At 35.7% G+C, this 19479-nt stretch overlaps 1 protein-coding gene across 1 annotated transcript in view; it reads right to left on the bottom strand.

Annotated features, from left to right (window-relative positions):
* Positions 1 to 19479, bottom strand: part of LOC308433272 (solute carrier organic anion transporter family member 6C1-like) — a gene marked incomplete at both ends in the record, with an annotated part of 69734 nt that overhangs the window by 26420 nt on the left and 23835 nt on the right. The window contains 2 exons of the mRNA XM_080933273.1: positions 4026 to 4135; positions 7220 to 7338. Coding sequence (XP_080789399.1) covers positions 4026 to 4135; positions 7220 to 7338 — 229 coding nt within the window. The remainder of the gene's footprint in view (positions 1 to 4025; positions 4136 to 7219; positions 7339 to 19479) is intronic.

Here is a 19479-nt window from a genome sequence, read left to right on the forward strand (position 1 = left end):
TGGCTGTTGGTTTGCTGTATATTCCTTTTATTATGTTTAAATATGGGCCTTGGATTCCTGTTCATTCCAGGACTTTTAACATGAAGGGGTGTTGGATTTTGTCGAATGCTTTCTCAGCGTCTAGTGAGATGACCATGTGATTTTGGTCTTTAAGTTTGTTTATATGGTGGATTACATTGATGGATTTACTTATGTTAAACCATCCCTGCATCCCAGGGATGAAGCCTACTTGGTCATGATGAATGATGGTTTTGATGTGTTCTTGGATTCGGTTAGCAAGGATTTTGTTGAGTATTTTTGCATCAATGTTCATAAGTGAGATTGGTCTGAAGTTCTCTTTCCTTGTAGGGTCTTTGTGTGGTTTAGGTACGAGGGTTATTGTAGCCTCAAAAAATGAGTTGGGTAATATTCCATCTGATTCTACCTTTTGGAATAGTTTGGCGAATATTGGTGTTATATCCCCAATAAATATCTGATAAAATTCTGCACTGAACCCGTCTGGACCTGGGCTTTTTTTGGTTGGGAGGCTTTTGATGACTTCTTCTATTTCTTTAGGTGTTATAGGGTTATTTAGATGGTTTACTTGGTCCTGGTTAAACTTTGGGACCTTGTATCTGTCTAGGAATTCGTCCATTTCCTCCAGATTTTCCAATTTTGTGGAGTATAAGTTTTTGTAGTAGGATCTGATGATTTCTTGAATTTCCTTAGTTTCAGTTGTTATGTCACCTCTTTCCTTTCTGACTTTGTTAATTTGGATACTCTCTCTTTGCCCTTTAGTTAGTCTCGCTAGGGGTTTATCAATCTTGTTGATTTTCTCAAAGAACCAATTTCTTAATGTAAGGAATTTGTTCCTGGGCCTGTCTCAATGCCTCTGAAGCAAAAATTATGAGCTGTTTCACAGAAGAGTCTCACCAGATTATAGAGAAGAATTTATCCTAATATTTTTCTTATAACTAAGCCCTTCTTACCATACTGGACTTTAGGGCACACTAAAGAACTATTCACATTAGAATAATACCAAAAAATTATCAGTATAGCTATAAATACATGTACCACATATTATTACTGTTCTAGTTATAAATGTCATGATATATATTTAACCAAAGAACCAATTTATTAATAAATAGATAAAAATAACTTGTTATAAGTATACATAGATGAATTTATGTATATGTGTGCAATTTGCACATATAGATACGTATATATACATATATGTGTATATGCATATATGGTATAGTGCATTATTACCTATAAAGAAGAAAAAATTCACTATTAGTAAATTACTATATATAAAGGAAGCATAATTTTGATAAGTTAAAAGATAGACAAATGCAAAATGAGCTTTGCAGTATCTAGAGTCTAAGAAAATAGATTATGTACATACAAATCACCAGTTAAAATAAAATTGGATAAGTAAAATTGGGGATGGGTAAAAGGTGCAGAAAATTATTAAAATATGATTTGGGATATGTCCAGCGCAATGCTCATGGTCCTCAATCATCTATTTTGCAACTAAAAGGAATATTTTAAAGACTACAAATGATGTAAGTTATAACTGTAGGATAACAACACTAATTATCATAATTCAGTCAGTGTCTCTTGTCTTCAGTGAGTAAGATATCACAATGGACCCTAATAATTTAGATGGTTAATTTTCTTTATTAAAAATGGTAAATAATCCAAGCTTAAACAAAAACATTCTTAAACTTTACATAGTATTTGTAACAATTTTAGCTTTATATTTTAAAAGGCAAACCAGCTATTGTTTAGGGTCCTCATTGCTAATTAATAAGTTCATATACTATTTGTGTACAATTAATATTAAATTGGCTACCTGTCATGCCGCATACATAACTCTAGAATTACAGAGGCCTAGGAAGGGTTAAATGTTTAAGTGTACCCTGAGCAATATAATGTAATTAAATTCTTGATGAATTAATCATTACGATAGATTCACAATTTCAAATCTTATTGTTTTACTGGATATTTACGTTACGATCTCATTTTATAAAAAACACTGAGAAAGTAGGAATAGATGAAAATATTCTATAGACAACTCACTTAGCTCTAAAAGGATTCAACTACTACCTAAAACTGTAGCATGAAGGAGGTCTAGCTCCTGTTCACATCAAACCTGACAGCCAACTCAGTCAACACAAGAAAAACAAGCTCAGTTCTTTATAGCAATAATCAAGAAAATCTAAAAATTCACATGGACATACAAAAGACCAAGAAGAGCCAAAACTAACCTGGACAGTAAGATCACTGCTAAAGGCACCACTGTACATGAGTTCACGTTATACTACAGAACTTTAATATAGAAGAACATGCTACTGGCAGGAAAACAGACCTGGTAATCAATGTAATAGAAAACCAGATATAACTCCACACAACTAGAGCTACTGGAGTTTTGAATATTAGGCCTCAAAATACGGATTAGAGAAGGTTGTATCTTCAGCAAATATTGATGATAAAAATGGACATCTGTAGGTATAAGAATAAATTTTGATTCTTGTATCTCACACTGAGGAAAATTCAGTTATGAATGGATAAATGGCCTGTCCCTGTATTAAACTTGAACCTCTGAAACTACTAGAGGATAAATTAAGAAGTACATTTAAAGACAACGAAAGGTATTTGTAAATATGATTTCAGTGACTTGAAAAACAATGGTGGTGTTGCATCTCACAAGGTCAAAAGCTTCATTTCTGTAAAGGAAACTCTTAGTCAAATGAGCTGAATTCCATACTAAATGGGAAAAAATTCTTCTCATATATATGAGAGAATTTGTGATAATGTACAAAGAAAAAATAGACCTAAAAAGGCAAACAACCTTCTTAACCAATGGCCGAGGGTACGGTCTAATCTGATTTCTAGATGCTATGTCCATTACCAGGAGATAATGGATAAGAACGGATAAGAGACATGGAGCATTTACACAGTGGAGTGTTCCTCAGCTCTTAAAACCAATCACATCATGGAATTTGCAATCAAATGGGTGGAACTAGAAAACCATCATTCTGAGTGAGGTAACCAAGAGACAGAGATAAATATGGTATATATTTACTTATATGCAGAGATTCACTGTTTACAAAATAGCATACCAACTACACTGCTTACATTCTGAGAAGTGACTGGGTAACAGAAATAGCTAATTAAAACTATGAAAAGAATAAGGTTCTCTCCTAATGAAGGTTATTTATCTTTCTTACAGTGTTTTTATTTGCCTGTAGTTATTTCTCTACAGTTAAGAAAAAGAGGTATGGTACACATGAAAATAGAATGATGGAAGAAAGAGACAGAGAGAAGAGAAGAGCCATATTCCATTTTAATTGTAAAATTTAAAAAAATGGGATTTAAGAAGAAAAATTAACAATGAAAGATTATATATCTCTAGGAAACAGAATATAACTAAAAATTAGGAAGACACAATTCTAATGTGAGTTAGGAAATTCGATTGATGTTATCATTAAGACACTTGGAAGTATTACTCACAGTGTAATATTTACTAATTATGAATGAAAAATGCATGTGAAAATCACAACAATGCAATAACTATGCCTGAAAGATAGATATAAATAGATGAAAATATCCAGAATATTACTAGAGCATTGGAAGGGGCTCTGTATGTATGCCTATGTCTGTTACTACTTGGATAGACCTTTCTATCCAAAACAAAACAAAACAAAAAAAAACAGAGTTTGGTTTAAATGTTGTGGCTTTATTTGTGATGGGGCTATACATTAGCACATAGAGTTTTCTTCCAATTCATATAATTTTGTTAAATGCCATACTTATTTCTTCAGAGAGAATAAACACAGTCTTTAGTAATCTCATATAAATGAGCCATTTTTTTCATTATAAGAAAAATCATTAATTTAGTAATTTATCTAAGAGACTGCAAATCTCTCATGCAAATTTAAATTAAATAACCTTGTCTTATTCTTATTCTATAATAAATTACTAAGAAATAAGTAATTACACAGGTCAATTTAACTGGTTGATAACAAAACATTTTACTTTACCCAAATAGCATAAAGAAAACTCCTCAAATTAGGCTCAATTTTTTTATCTTTAAGTCTCCTGTCAATGGTGGGAGGTTCTTGACTTTTCTGGAGTCTTATCTTGTGTGCACCTATAGGTCACAAGGAAAATAATCTTTTCTTATCTCCAGGTCAATATGAAAATATACATCATGCATTAGTACACACTATAACAGTAGAATTTCTCGTGGAACAGTAAGTGTTATTTTAAACACACTAAATAAATGTGTGTTTTAGAATGCAAATTCTTCAACAACATTAGTGCTTTGCAACACACAATTCTTTGATAATGAAAAATTTTACATTTGTAGTTAACTGCTATGTAACTCTTAGCTGCTGAGAGTGTGGTTCCCGTGGCTGAATTAAATTTTAATTTAATGCAGAGTTGAAAAAGCATATTCAATAAATAATATTTGATGACTCAAAAACAGCACCTCCAAAAATGACTTTTATGTCTCACAAAGTATTTGATGGTACCAAGTTAGAACTTTGTACAAGAATACATAGTAATAATTTAATAGTAATAATATTAATGAATGCAATTATAATATTTTCTTGATTGCATATAACACTTTCTTCCTTGACATGATCTTACTCACTGTCCTCTGCTACCTCACTTATTTTTTTCTCCTCATGCAGTCCCTTTTGTCCCTTCATATCCTACATGTTTAAGCCACCACAGACTTTTCCTTGTAAGTGTTATTATTCTTTACATCTGAGTGAAGTGCCCTGGGTAACACATTTTCCTCATCCAGGAAGTTGTGTTTCTAGGCAGGTTCTAAGCCATGGTTGTTGTGAAGAGTGAAGTGAGAGTAATGAAGGTTTCACTTTCCTTGGATGATGTTTTTTTGGCTCTTCCTTAATGACAGAGGCTACTCTGGGTGGTGAGAGATCGGGTCTCAAACAGCTTCAGTTAGCGTTTCTCTGGTTGCTAAAGTTGTCAAACACTTTCTGCTTTGTATGTTATCATACAAAGCAGTTGACATCATGACTGTGTTCATGCGCATATGTCTTCATGCTCTGTTCTTATTTGTCCCCTCTCCCTGTTGCTGTCCCCACATGTCGTGCCCACCCAGCCCCACTGATTCCTCTCCTGTAAGGCTGCAGTTCTCACGTGTTATCTGTACTTCACTGCTGTCTATCCAACTTCCCTTCAGCTCTCCTCAGACCCTCACTTTATCACTTCTCTAGCTGTCACACCCACAATGCCCCTGTGCACAAGCACACACACATATTATTCACATGTATGTGCAGATACATGCATCTTTACATGTATATCCCACATGTGGAAAAAAAGCATTTGACCTAGTCTTTCTGAGTTTCAGTGCATTTATTTAACATAAGAATTACTCTCTGTCATGAATTTATTTTTCTTTACAATGCCACTGTGCATAGATTTATCCCTTTAAACTTTTCATAAATATCTAGAATAGTTCCACCTTCTAGCTTTTGTAAATAACAAGGAAAGATACACAGCTACTCAGGCATACATATAGGAGAGTCATAAAATTAGGTTATATCATAGTTCTATTTTCAGTTTTTTTTATTAGACATTCTCTGTGTTTACAATTCGGGTGTTATCCCCTTTCCACCAATACAATCCCCCTCCTCCCCGCTCCCAATTCCTCCATGAATATGCTCCTCCCAACATCCCTCTTCTACCTCAGCATTCCCCTACACTGGGAAAAAATGAGCCTTCGCTGGCTCAAAGTCCTCTCCTCCCACTGAGGCCAGACAATGCTATCGTCTGCTGCATATGCACCTGGAGCCATGGGTCTCTCCATAACAACTCACTGGTTGGCGTTTTTATTCCCTAGGAGCTATGGTGGGTTTGGTTAGATGATCATTTTGTTCTTCCCATGGGGTTGCAGACCCTTTCAGCTCCTTCAGTCCTTTCTCTAGCTCCTTCATTTGGACTAATTTTAGTTTGTAAAAATAAGATTTCTAAATATGTGTAAAATTGTGTGTGAGCGAATATGTGAACATAAGAAATGCTCTGTGTAGACCAGAGGCACAGGTAAGTGTGACAAAACTCAGATACTCTGTAAAGGAGTGTGGCTTTTTGTGGAGGAAGCTCTAATGTAATTTTACAAGTTTATATTACCACCAGCAATGAGTAAAGGCTTTTATATCCCCACGTTCTCATAATCATTAATTCCCTTGAGGAGAGTTGTTTTAATCACATGGAGATGGAATTTCAATGCATATTTAATGGCAAAAGATGCCAAAAGTCTTCAAATATTCATTGTCTGTTTGAATTTTTTTAAAAAAAACTGATTATTTAGCCAGTTGTTGGAATTTACCTTAAATCACTGCAATTAAAAGGGAGAGACACATGAATCTTTGATTTCACCAATAGCATGATCTATAGAGTGAGTTCTAATACAGCAAGGACTACAGTGTGAATCCTTGTCCAAAAAAAAAAGGTTTCAACATAGGCTTTGTTAGTGATGAGATTTCCGTTACAGAACTTTTTCTGCTGTGTGTCAAATGTGTGTCTGTGTTATTCTTTCATCCTTCATTTCCATTTGTGTTTCTTTAAGAAATGAACATTCAGACTTCTGCCTGGCTCCTTTTCCTCTTTCCCTGCTTGCTCTTGCCCTTATCACTAGCAAATCCATTCCTTCACTGGCATCAGAGCTGACTTCTTTTTAATTCCAGTATGTATTGAAGAGCAGCTGAGGTATCTAGACTCATGGACTGAACAACTACTGAGCGTCATTTCATAGGCATACAATGGTATATTGGCTGTGCCAGAGCTTTTAAGTCATTCTAAAATATATATATTAGAGAGACAAAGTGAGAGAGAGAGAGAGAGAGAGAGTCATTCCGTAGGTTTTGTTACAATAGAAAATCTAACTTACAAACAAGTGTTAAATAGATTTACCTATACATTCATTTTTAAAAGCACCTATGCACCTTAAATAAAATGGTATTATTAAAAAGAAATAATGAGCAACACAAATATATATGAATAAAAATATAACTCATAAATATAATATTTGGCTGTAACCCTGCTTCATTAGATAAAACACACACACACACAAAGATGATAATATTTTTTGTCACAGAGCAATATCAGGAAGAAAGTAATTTCATTTAAAAATTGCTTTATCTGTATTTTAAGAACAGGAGCAGAGGGTAAAAATACTCTACTCATATTTTTTTATACTCACCAGGTAAACTAGCTGGAAAACAGAGCAGTGGTAAAGATGCACAAAATGCAAACAGAGCAACGAAAAGATGAGACCTCAACCAACCTCTCTGCAATGTTCGAAATCTTTGAACATGTCCACTTGAACAGAGAGAGATAGAAATTTTCAGTTAGGAGCTTTTATACACAAATGATAATTTGTTGGTAGAATTTTCTGTGACGTTCCATCCATGTGTCATCTGTCACTATGAATTTGGGGCTTTGCTGACAAGAGCCTGTGGTTAGTTCAGTGTCACTTCTGTGGTTTCCTCCTGTCACAGCGTTACTTCCCCACTTCCCTTTTCAGTGACCTGATTCAGGTAGCACATGTCCTGCCTGTCCCTAATATATTATTTATAATTCCCTCTTTTAATCTGGGCCTCTGGAAACAATGCCTTGTTTCTTTGGCTCCTTTAATCTTACACCTGGAACTCTGCAGCAAGAAACCTTGCTCCTTAGGGGACCTGACTTTTCTTGGTTATGGCATCTGACCCTTGAGGTCACATGACATCTGATATCCCTTCCTTCACACACCCCTGTGCTAAAGTGTACTTACTATTTCTGTGGGCTTCCCAATGTTCCTGTAGGACTCGTTTGCCTTCTTCTTAAGATTTCTTTTGCTTTTCACAAACAAAAGTTATTAGGTAGCAAGATAGGAAGGGATATGAAAGACCCTGTAGTGGGATTTGCTGAATTTCTGTCTAACAAAATGTCTATGAGCTGTCAGTCAGTATCTCTTCTCTTTAATCTTTTGTTTGTTTTAATCTTTTAGGTCTAAGATCTACAGAAGTCACTGAATATTCTATTACTAATATTTTCAAATCCACACCCATGGAAAATCTTAGCTGGGCGATAGAGAGATGCCCCAGCAGAGATTATATCCAGTGCCAGTGCTTGCCGGGAACAGAGTTTGGTCTCCTGTAACCACAGAATGGCTAACAGTCAACTACAGGTTTCAAAGGACTCAATGCTCTACCCCTTCACACACATCATGCAGACATAACATGCTGCAAAATGACTTCCAAACATAAAATACAAATTTATATATCTTCCTTATGAACTAAAATCTTCACTAAACAGTTATTGCTGGAAAGATGCTCACTCTACATCACCTTGTTCTGGAGGAACTCTTTGTTTCTACAAAACTAGAAGAGTTTATTAGACTTCTCATAAATAATGGAAATTTTCACAGTGTAATACATTGTTGAGAAAACTCCTCTTCATCTGACAATGTTATTAACAAATATCAGTATCCACCCTCAATCCCATAGGGTCCCAGTCTTAATTTCCAATAACTGATTGCTATATGTTAATATATAACACTCATAAGAGCTTTCTTTGTTCTTATTATCTGTTTATTGTTGTTTATTTTTTGTGGTACTTTTGATTCCAGGACTTTCTTCAGGCTAAGCAGGAGCTCTGTAATTAGGAATGCCTTGTCTTTTCTTTTGAAAGACTTCAATGTCATTCTAAGATAAATATCCTCACCTTAATCCTCCAAACCCTTGAGAATACATAGATTCCCACTGTCACTCTCTCCCAGTTGCTTGTAATATCCACAAGTTTTGTGTTTCTAAGTACTGGGAATCCACTTGTATGTTTATAATAACATCACATGTGACACATAGTATGCATAATTGTGCACTTAAAGAACTGTGGTCTCAACTAAATGCAAAAGCTTTATTAAATGTAAGAAAAATTTTAAGAGTGTGGTCATATGTGACAGCTATATTTTACAATAAAAGTATTTTCCTCCTGGTAGAAATAAGCATTTTGAAAACTAAAAGCTTATGATTTCACTATACAACACTCAGCAAGCTGTTTGAACACTCCATATACTAGTCTGATACATATTGAATAAAACCTATACAAACCATCTTTGAACAAATTTTAAAAGACTGGGTATGACATCACAGCATGCTACTTTCTTTCATGGAAAGCTAATAATGCTTCCCAATTTGACACATGAGTTTAGTTTAAATCTAAGTGCTTTATCAAGAAAATTCATGTTTTTTAAAAATAATTCTTGTATTCTATAAATCTTTTTATACTTAATTATTTGATGTAGATGACTGTTTCCCCTGCATGTATGTAGTGCAGCATATGCAGAGTGCAAATGAGGCTGTCTCACACACCGTGGACTTGTAATTACTAATGGTTGTAGCTCCCAGTTATGTGCTGGGAGCCCAACCCACGTCCTCTGAAAGAACAAGTGCTCATTGTTGCTCAAAGTTTGTGTGTGTGTGTGTGTGTGTATCCAGTGGGGGTATGCTTGTACACAAATGCTAAGCTGTCCCCAAAATTTCAAATATTAAAAAATGTGGTTTTAATAATAACAAAAAGGAAATGTATCATGAGATATAAAAGAAGAAAGACTAACTATGAGGGTATTTAAATATAAAATTCTTTTTGCAAATAACTTTTAATAAGTGCAAAAATACATCAAGACCAAAATTTAAAATAATCTAAATGGTTAAAAACATGTGAGAACACCATTGTCAACTAGCCTGGACCCACATGGAGCTCCCAGACCCTAGGCCACAAATTAAGGAGCATACATGGGCTGGACCCTGGTTCAAGCAGTTATGTAGCAGGGCACAGTTTTTGTGATCTCAGTGGGAGAGGATATGCATAATCCTGTAGAGACTTGACACCCAAGGAAAGGAAGATTCTAGGGGTGGGGGGATGAAGTGGGGCTGTGTGGTGAGCAGCCTCTCAGAAGTAAAGAAATGGGAAGTATGGAGGTAGAAACTCTAGGAGGGCAGAACATGAGAGGAAATCTTTGGAAGGTAAATATATAATTTAATAAGGAAGTATTATGAAAAATTCAACCATTCTTCTTGTTAAACCTCAAAGAAAATATCAGAAGAGAAATGTACCCTCAAATATAATAGAGGTCATAAACCAAGGTTTTAGGAAGGACTGTACTAAGCAAGGGCAATCTGAAAGCCTATCGGCTGCAGTTAAAAACATAAAATGAGTGTCTACTCTTTGCACACTTACTCAACAGAGCGCTCTGTCTTAACCCAAGTAGCTGGACGAGGAAGAAACAGAAAGCAGTCTCATATAGTAAGGGGGGAAATGAATCTATTTAAAGATGATAAGATCTGTACCTGGCACACCCTGAAGACTCACTGAGATCTCTTCAGAGATTATCATTGAAAATATAGTTCTAATGGTAGTAGATTAGAAAATTGGCATATAGGCTCAGACCATCTGAGATCAGGAACAGCGGAGATCCAGGGACACAGGCCTGGTAAGAAGGCATTCCAAATAGCCGGGGTGCACATAGATCTCTGCAGAGAGATCTCTGTTGAGCGTGCTGAAAGTGGGCCACCCCACCTTTGGTTCAGGGAAACAGTAACCCAGCATCGGGCTATTCCCAGCTGGAGGACTTTGAGTGAAGGAAGGGTACTCAGATTATCCGCCCCAGGAACAGCAGAGATCCAGGGACACAGGCCTACTAAGAAGGCGTTCCTAGTAGCCAGGGAGCAGGAGATCCAGGGACACAAGACAGGTACAAGGGAGAGGCAATCACTGGCAACAAGACCACAAATATTCAAAGACAACAAGATGGCAAGAGGAAAGCAAAAGAACATACCACAGGGAAACCAAGACAACCTGGCAACACCAGAACCCAGCTCTCCCATCACAGCAAACAACTGAATGCCAAACACCCCAGAAAAATAAGACTCAGACCTGAAATTATACCTCAAGATGATGATAGAGATCCTTAAACAACAACAGGAAGACAGGCATAAAGAATTAGAAGCTTTTAAAGAGGAAACAAGAAAAACACTCAAAGAACTCAAAGAACTAGAGGAAAACAAAACCAAAGCAATGAAGGAATGGAAGAAAGAATTTGAAACAAAATCGGACACAATAAAAAAAAAAAAAAAAAAAAAAAACACTAAAAGAGACAACCCTAGAGGCAGAACACCTAAAAAAAAAAAATCAGGAGTCAAAAATGCAAGCATTTCCAACAGACTACAAGAGATGGAAGAGAAAATCTTGGGGGCCAAAGACAACATTGAAAACATAAACAAAACAGTCAAAGAAGATGCAAAAACCTAAAAGCTCCTAACCCAAAATATCCAGGAGATCCAGGACACAATGAGAAGAACAAACATAAAGATAAGAGGAATAGAAGAGGGAGAAGAATATCAACTAAGAGGCACAGTAAATATCTTCAACCCAATTGTAGAAGAAAACTTCCCTACCCTTAAGAATGAGATGAACATGAGCATAAAACAAGCCTACAGAACTCCAAATAGGTTGGACTAGAAAAGAAATTCCTCCCAACATATAATAGTCAAAACACCAAGTGTCCAAAGCAAAGAAAAAAATATTAAAAGAAGTAAGGGAAAAGGTCAGGTAACATATAAAGGCAGACCAATCAGAATCACACCCAACTTTTCAACAGAGTCTATGAAAGCTAAAAGAACCTGGACAGACATAATGCAAACGCTAAGAGAGCACAGATGCCAGCCAAAGCTGCTATACCCAGCAAAATTCTCAATCACCATAGATGGAGAGATGAAGATATTCCAAGACAAAAGTAAATTTACATAATAACTGACCACAAACCCAGCATTTCAACGAATTCTAAGTGGAAAACCCAATACAATGAAGGGAACCACCTAATAGTAAAAACAAGAAAACTTATAAGCAAGAAAACCAAAAGAAGAAAGACACACAGGCACAATTCAACCTCCAAAAGCAAAAATAGCAGGAAACAGCAACCACTATTCCTTCATAATTGTTAACATAAATGGACTCAATTCTCCAATAGAAAGATATAGGCTATCAGACTGGATACATAAACAAAACCCAGCATTTTGCTGCATACAAGAAATTTATCTCAGAGACAAAAACAGACACTATCTTAGACAAAAAGCTTGGGAAAAAAACTTCCAAGCAAATGGCTCCAAGAAGCAAGCTGTAATAGCCATTCTAATATTGAATAAATTAGATTTTTAACCAAAAGTTATCAAAAAAGATAAGGAAGGACACTTTTTACTCTTACAGGGAAAATTTATCAGGAAAAACTCTCAATCCTTAACATATATGCTCCAAATACAAAAGCACTGATATTCATAAAAGAAACCCTACTAAAGCTCAAAAAGTTCATTGCACCCCACACAATAATAATGGGAGACCTCAATACCCCATTCTCACCAAGGGACAGAAGATGGAAACAAAAACTGAACAAGGACACAGTAAAACTAGCAGAGGTTATAAACCAACTGGAATTAAAAGATATCTACAGAACATATCATCCTAAAACAAAAGAATAAACTTCTTCTCATCACCTAATGACACCTTCTTGGAAATTGACCACATAATTAATCAAAAAACAAGCCTCAATAGATATATAAGATTGAAATACTCACATGCATGCTTTCAGATCACCATGGTCTAAGGCTGTTCTTTAATAACAACAAAGACAACAGATGCCCATATAAACATGGAAAATAAACAATGCTCTATTAAATGATAGCAGGGTAAAAGAAGAAATAAAAAAAAAGTAATTAAGGATTTTCTAGAATTCAATGAAAAGGAAAACACCACATACTCAAACCTATAGGACAAAATGAAAGCAGTACTGAGAGAAAAATGCATAGCACTGAGTGCTTCCAAAAAGAAATTCTAAAGAGCATACATCAGCAACTTTACAGCACAGCTGAAAGCTCTAGAACAAAAAAAAAGAAAAGAAAAAAAAAAGCAGATACACCCAAGAGGATTAGACTGCAAGAAATAATCAAACTTTGAGCAGAAGTAGACCAAATAGAAACAAAAAGTACCATTCAAAGAATCAACAAAACCAAGAGCTGGTTCTTGAGAAAATTAACAAGATTGATAAACTCTTAGCCAGACAAACTAGAGGGCAAAGTGAGAATATCTAAATTAGCAAAATCAGAAAGGAAAGTGGAGAAATAACAACTGAAACTGAGGACATCAGATCCTACTACAAAAGCCTATACTCAACAAAGCTGGAAAATCTGGAGGAAATGGATGAATTCCTAGACAGATAGAAGGCACTAAAGTTAAACCATGACCAGGTAAACAATCTAAATAATCCCATAACACCTAAAGAAATAGAAGCAGTCATAAAAAGCGTCCCAAACAAAAAAAGCCCAGGTCCAGATGGGTTCAGTGTAGAATTTTATCAGAAATTTATTGACGACCTAATACCAACAGTCTTCAAACTATTCCAAAAGATAGAATCAGATGGAATACTACCTAACTCATTTTTTGAGGCTACAATAACCATAATTCCTAAATCACACAAAGACCCTACAAGGAAAGAGAAATTCAAATCAATCTCACTTATGAACATTGATCAAAAATACTCAAAAAAAAATCCTTGCAAACCGAATCCAAGAACACATCAAATGATCATTCACCATGATCAAGTAGACTTCATCCCTGAGATGCAGGGATTATTTAATATAGGGAAATCCATCAATGTAATCTACCATATAAGCAAACTCAAAGAAAAAAACCGCATGGTCATCTCACTAGATGCTGGGAAAGCATTTGACAAAATTCAACACACCTTCCTGTTAAAAGTCTTGGAAAGAACAGGAATCCAAGGCCCATACCTAAACATAATAAAAGCAATATACAACAAACCAACATCCAACATCAAACTTAACGGTGGGAAACTTGAAGCAACCCCCCTAAAATCAGAGATTGGACAAGACTGCCTAATCACCCTCTACCTATTCAACATAGTACTGGAAGTTCTGGCCTGAGCAATTAGACAGCAAAAGGAAATCGAAGGGATACAAATCAGAAAGGAAGAGGTAAAAACATCACTCTTTGCAGATGACATGATAGTGTACTTAAGCGACCCCACAAATTCCACCAGAGAACTTCTACAGCTGATAAACAAGTTCAGCAAAGTGGCTGGATATAAAATTAACTCAAACAAATCAGTAGCCTTCCTTTACTCAAAGGACAAACATATGGAGAAAGAAATTAGGGAAAAGATACCCTTCACAATAGTCACAAACAATATGAAATACATTGGTATCACTCTAACTATGCAAGTGAAGTACCTGTATGACAAGAACTTCAATCCTCTAAAGAAGGAAATTGAGGAAGATTTCAGAAAATGGAAAGATCTCCTATGCTCATGGATTGGAAGGATCAACATTGTAAAAATGGCCATCTTACCAAGAGCAATCTACAGATTCAATGCATTCCCCATCAAAATTTCAACCCAATTCTTCATTGAGTTGGAAAGAGCAATATGTAATTTCATCTGGGATATCAAGAGACCTAGAATAGCGAAATCCATCCTCAACAACAAGAAAATATCTTCAGAAATCACTATCCCCGACCTCGAGCTATATTACAAGGCAATTGTGCTGAAAACTCCATGGTACTGGCACAGAGATAGACACGTGGATCAGTTGAATAGAATGGAAGATCCAGAAATCAGCCCTCACATATATGGTCACCTGATTTTTGAAAAAGGAACTGTAAACATTCAATGGAAAAAGGACAGCCTATTCAACAAATGGTGTTGGTCCAACTGGCACACAGTATGCAGAGGAATGAAAATAGACCTTTTCTTATCTCCTTGTACAAAGCTCAAGTGCAAGTGGATCAAAGATCTTCACATTAAACTAGGTACACAGAAACTATTAGATGAGAAAGTAGGGTAAACTTTAGAACACATAGGCACAGGAGAAAATTTTCTGAGCAGAACACCAGTGGCTTGTGCTCTAAGGTCAAAGTTTGACAAATGGGACTTAATGAGATCGCAAAGTTTCTGTAAGGCTAAGGACACTGTCAAGAAAACAAAATGTCAGCCAACAGAGTGGGAGAATGCCTTTACCAACACCACATCAGGTAGAGGCCTAACATCCAAGATATGCAAAGAACTCAAGAAGCTAGATTCCAGAGAAATAAACAACCCTGTTAAAAAAATGGGGTACAGAGCTAAACAAAAAGTTCTCAATTGTGGAATATTGAATGGCTGAGAAGCATCTAAGAAAGTGTTCAACATCGTTAGCCATCAGGGAAATGCAAATCAAAACAACTCTGAGATTCCACCTCACACCTGTCAGAATAGCTAGGATCAAAAACTCAGATGACAGCAGATGCTGGCGAGGATGCTGAGAAAGAACCCTCCTTCACTGTTTGTGGAATTGTAAGATGGTACAATCACTCTGGAAATCAATCTTGCAGTTCCTCAAAACATTAGACATAGTACTACCTGAAGACCCAGTTATTCCACTTCTGGACATATACCCCAGAGATGCTCCAACATACAATAAGGACAGATGCTCCACCATGTTTATAGTAGCCTTATTTATAATATCCAGAAGCTGGAAAGATCCCAGATGTCCTTCAGTATATGAATGGATACAAAAAATTGTGGTATATTTACACAATGGAGTACTACTGAGCTTACAGAAAAAAGAATTCATGAAATTCCTAGGAAAATGGATGCATCTAGAGAATATCATGCTGAGTGATGTAACCCAGTCAAAAGAACAGACTTAATATGCAGTCACTGATAATGGGATACTAAAAAAAAAAAATTCAAAAAGTGAAAGCCTCAGTTCTTTTTAGAAAAACAAAAAATAAGGGTATAGTAACTCAGAGTGTGGTACACCTGGACCTTAAATCATTAATAATTCAAGAACAAAGAATATAGCCTAGTGGCAATTTTTGGTATTCAAAAATCACTATGTTCCATGTTATGTTTTGTTCTACATATATTTTATGCTTATGGTTACTAGTAAGATTTCAATGCATACTATCAACCTTTAAAAGAATCAAGTACTGACAAAAATATATTCATATAGTTTTATGGCAAAATGCTTTTAAAAATCTGTACATGTATCTCTATTTTTTAAATAAAGTTGTAAGGAAAAAAGTGTACTATTACTATGAACTATAGTTGGTCAAATGCACAGAACACTAGGAAAACTGTCAAGAACAAAAAAGAAATAAAGGAAATTAATAAAATGGAATATCTTCGGTGGTCATGAGTTTAAAAAATTAATATTGTGAAAATGAGCATAATACTGAACCTTTTCTAAATATACAATGCAATACTAGACTTTATTGACAGAATTAGAAGAAATGACCAAAAATTAAAATGGAGCCACAAAGACGCTAAACAGCCAAATTGTCTGAGAAAACACAAAGCTGGAAAAATCTAGATACTGGAGTTTAAAGCATACTACAAACTCACAGTGCCTAATATTACATGGCATTTTCACAAGAATAAATGCATAAACCATGGAATTGTGGGGTTAGGAAACTAAAGCTATACTTCAGATGTCTACTTATAAATGAAGAGCGAAAATCCAAGTCTGGAGAAAAGACAGCTTCTTTAAAAACAGTTCTCAGACTATGAAAGCTAGAAGAGCCTGGACAGACATCATGCATACCCTAAGAGAGCACAAGTGCCAGCCCAAGCTGCTATACCCAGCAAAACTATCAATCAACATAGATGGAGAGATAAAGATATTTCAAGACAAATCTAAATTTACACAATATCTGACCACAAACCAAGCACTACAACGAATTATAGGTGGAAAACCCAATACAATCAGGGGAAATTCATCCTAGTAAAAACAAGAAAACTCCTAAGCAAGAAAACTAAAAGAAGAAAAAGACACAGACACAACTCAACCTACAAAAGCAATAATAGCAGGAAACAGAAACAACTATTCCTTGATATCTATTAGCATAAATGGACTCAACTCCCCAATAAAGAGACATAGGCTATCAGACTGGATACGTAAACAAAATCTAGCATTTTGCTGCATGCAGAAAACTCATCTCAGAGACAAAGACAGACACCATCTCAGAATAAAAGGGTGGGAAAAAACTTCCAAGCAAACAGCCCCAAGAAGCAAGCTGGAGTGGCTATTGTAATATCGAATAAAATAAATTCCAAACCAAAAGTTATCAAAAAAGATAAGGAAGGACACTGTTTACTCATTACCGGGGAAATCTGTCAGGAGGAACTCTCAATCCTTAACATATATGCTCCAAATAAAAAAGCACCAACATTCATAAAAGAAACCCTACGAAAGCTCAAAAAATACATTTCACCCCACACAATAATAGTGGGAGACATTAATACCCCACTCTCTCCAATGGACAGATCATGGAAACAGAAACTGAACAAGGACACTGTAAAAATAGCAGAGACTTTGAACCAACTAGAATTAATAGATATCAACAGAACATATAATCCTAAAGTAAAAGAATACACGTTCTTCTCATCACCCCATGGTACCTTCTCAAAAATTGACCACATAGTTAGACATAGAATGAGCATCAATCGATATAAGAAAATTGAAATAGTCCCCTGCATCCTCTCAGATCATTATGGTCTATGGCTGGTCTTTAAAAACAACGAAGACAACAAAAAGCCCACATACACATAGAAACTAAACAACGCTCTGTTAAAGGATAGCAGGGTCAAAGAAGAAATAAAGAAAGAAATTAAGGATTTTTTAGAATTCAATGAAAACCAAAACACAACATACCCAAACCTATAGGATGCAATGAAAGCAGTACTGAGAGGAAAACTCATAGCCCTAAGTGCTTCCAAAAAAAAACTGGAGAGAGCATACATCAGCAACTTGACAGCACAGCTAAAAGCCCTAGAACAAAAGGAAGCAGATACACCCAAGAAGAGTAGACGGCAAGAAATAATCAAAATTAGGGCAGAAATAGACCAAATAGAAACAAATAGAACCATTGAAAAAATCAACAAAACCAAGAGCTAGTTCTTTGAGAAAATCAAATATTGATAAACCCCTAGCCAGACTAACTAGGGGGCAAAGAGAGAGTATACAAATTAACAAAATCAGAAAGGAAAGTGGAGACATAACAACTGAAACTGAGGAAATTCAAGAAATCAACAGATTCTACTACAAAAACCTATACTCCACAAAGATGGAAAATCTGGAGGAAATGGACAAATTCCTAGACAGATACAACATCCTAAAATTACACCAGGACCAAGTAAACCATCTATATAATCCCATAACACCTAAAGAAATAGAAGAAGTCAAAAAGCCTTCCAACCAAAAAAAGCTCAGGTCCAGACAGGTTCAGTGCAGAATTTTATCAGAAATTTATTTCAGGCATAACACCAATACTCTCCAAACTATTCCACAAGATAGAATCAGATGAAATACTACCTAACTCATTCTTTGAGTTTACAATAACCCTCGTACCTAAACCACACAAAAACCCTACAAAAAAAGAGAACTTCAGAACAATCTCACTTATGAACATTGATGCAAAAATACTCAACAAAATCCGTGCAAACCGAATCCAAGAACACATCAAAACGATCATTCACCATCACCAAGTAGGCTTCATCACTGTGATGCAGGGATGGTATAATATAAGGAAATCCATCAATGTAATCCACCATATAAACAAACTCAAAGAAAAAAAATCACATGGTTATCTCACTAGATGCTGAGAAAGCATTTGACAAAATTCAACACACCTTCATGTTAAAAGTTCTGGAAAGTTCAGGAATCCAAGGTCCATACCTAAACATAATAAAAGCAATATACAGCAAACCAACAGCCAACATCAAACTTAACGGTGAGAAACTTGAAGCAGTCCCACTAAAATCAGGGACTTGACTAGGCTGCCCACTCTCCCCCTACCTATTCAACATAGTACTGAAAGTCCTGGCTGGAGCAATTGGACAGCAAAAGGAGATCAAGGGGATACAAATCGGAAAGGAAGAGGTTAAAACATCACTCTTTGCATATGACATGGTAGTGTATTTAAGTAACACCAAAAATTCCACCAGAGAACTCTCACAGCTAATAAACAAGTTCAGCAAAGTGGCTGGATACAAAATTAACTCAAACAAATCAGTAGCCTTCCTATACTCAAAGGACAAACATGTGGAGCAAGAAATTAGAAAAAAGGTACCAGTCACAATAGTCACCAAAACTATGAAATACATTGGTGTGACTCTAACTAAGCAAGTGAAGGACCTCTATGAAAAGAACTTCAAACCTCTAAAGAAGGAAATGAGGAAGATCTCAGAAAATGGAAAGATCTCCCATGCTCATGGATTGGAAGGATCAACATTTTAAAAATGGCCATCCTACCAAAAGCAATCTACAGATTCAATGCAATCTCCATCAAAATTCCAACCCAGTTCTTCACTGAGTTGGAAATATCAATGTGCAACTTCATATGGAATAGCAAAAGACCAAAATAGCGAAA

This window comes from Micromys minutus (genome assembly GCF_963924665.1).
Source record: "Micromys minutus genome assembly, chromosome: 19".
NCBI classification, from domain to species: Eukaryota; Metazoa; Chordata; class Mammalia; order Rodentia; family Muridae; genus Micromys; species Micromys minutus.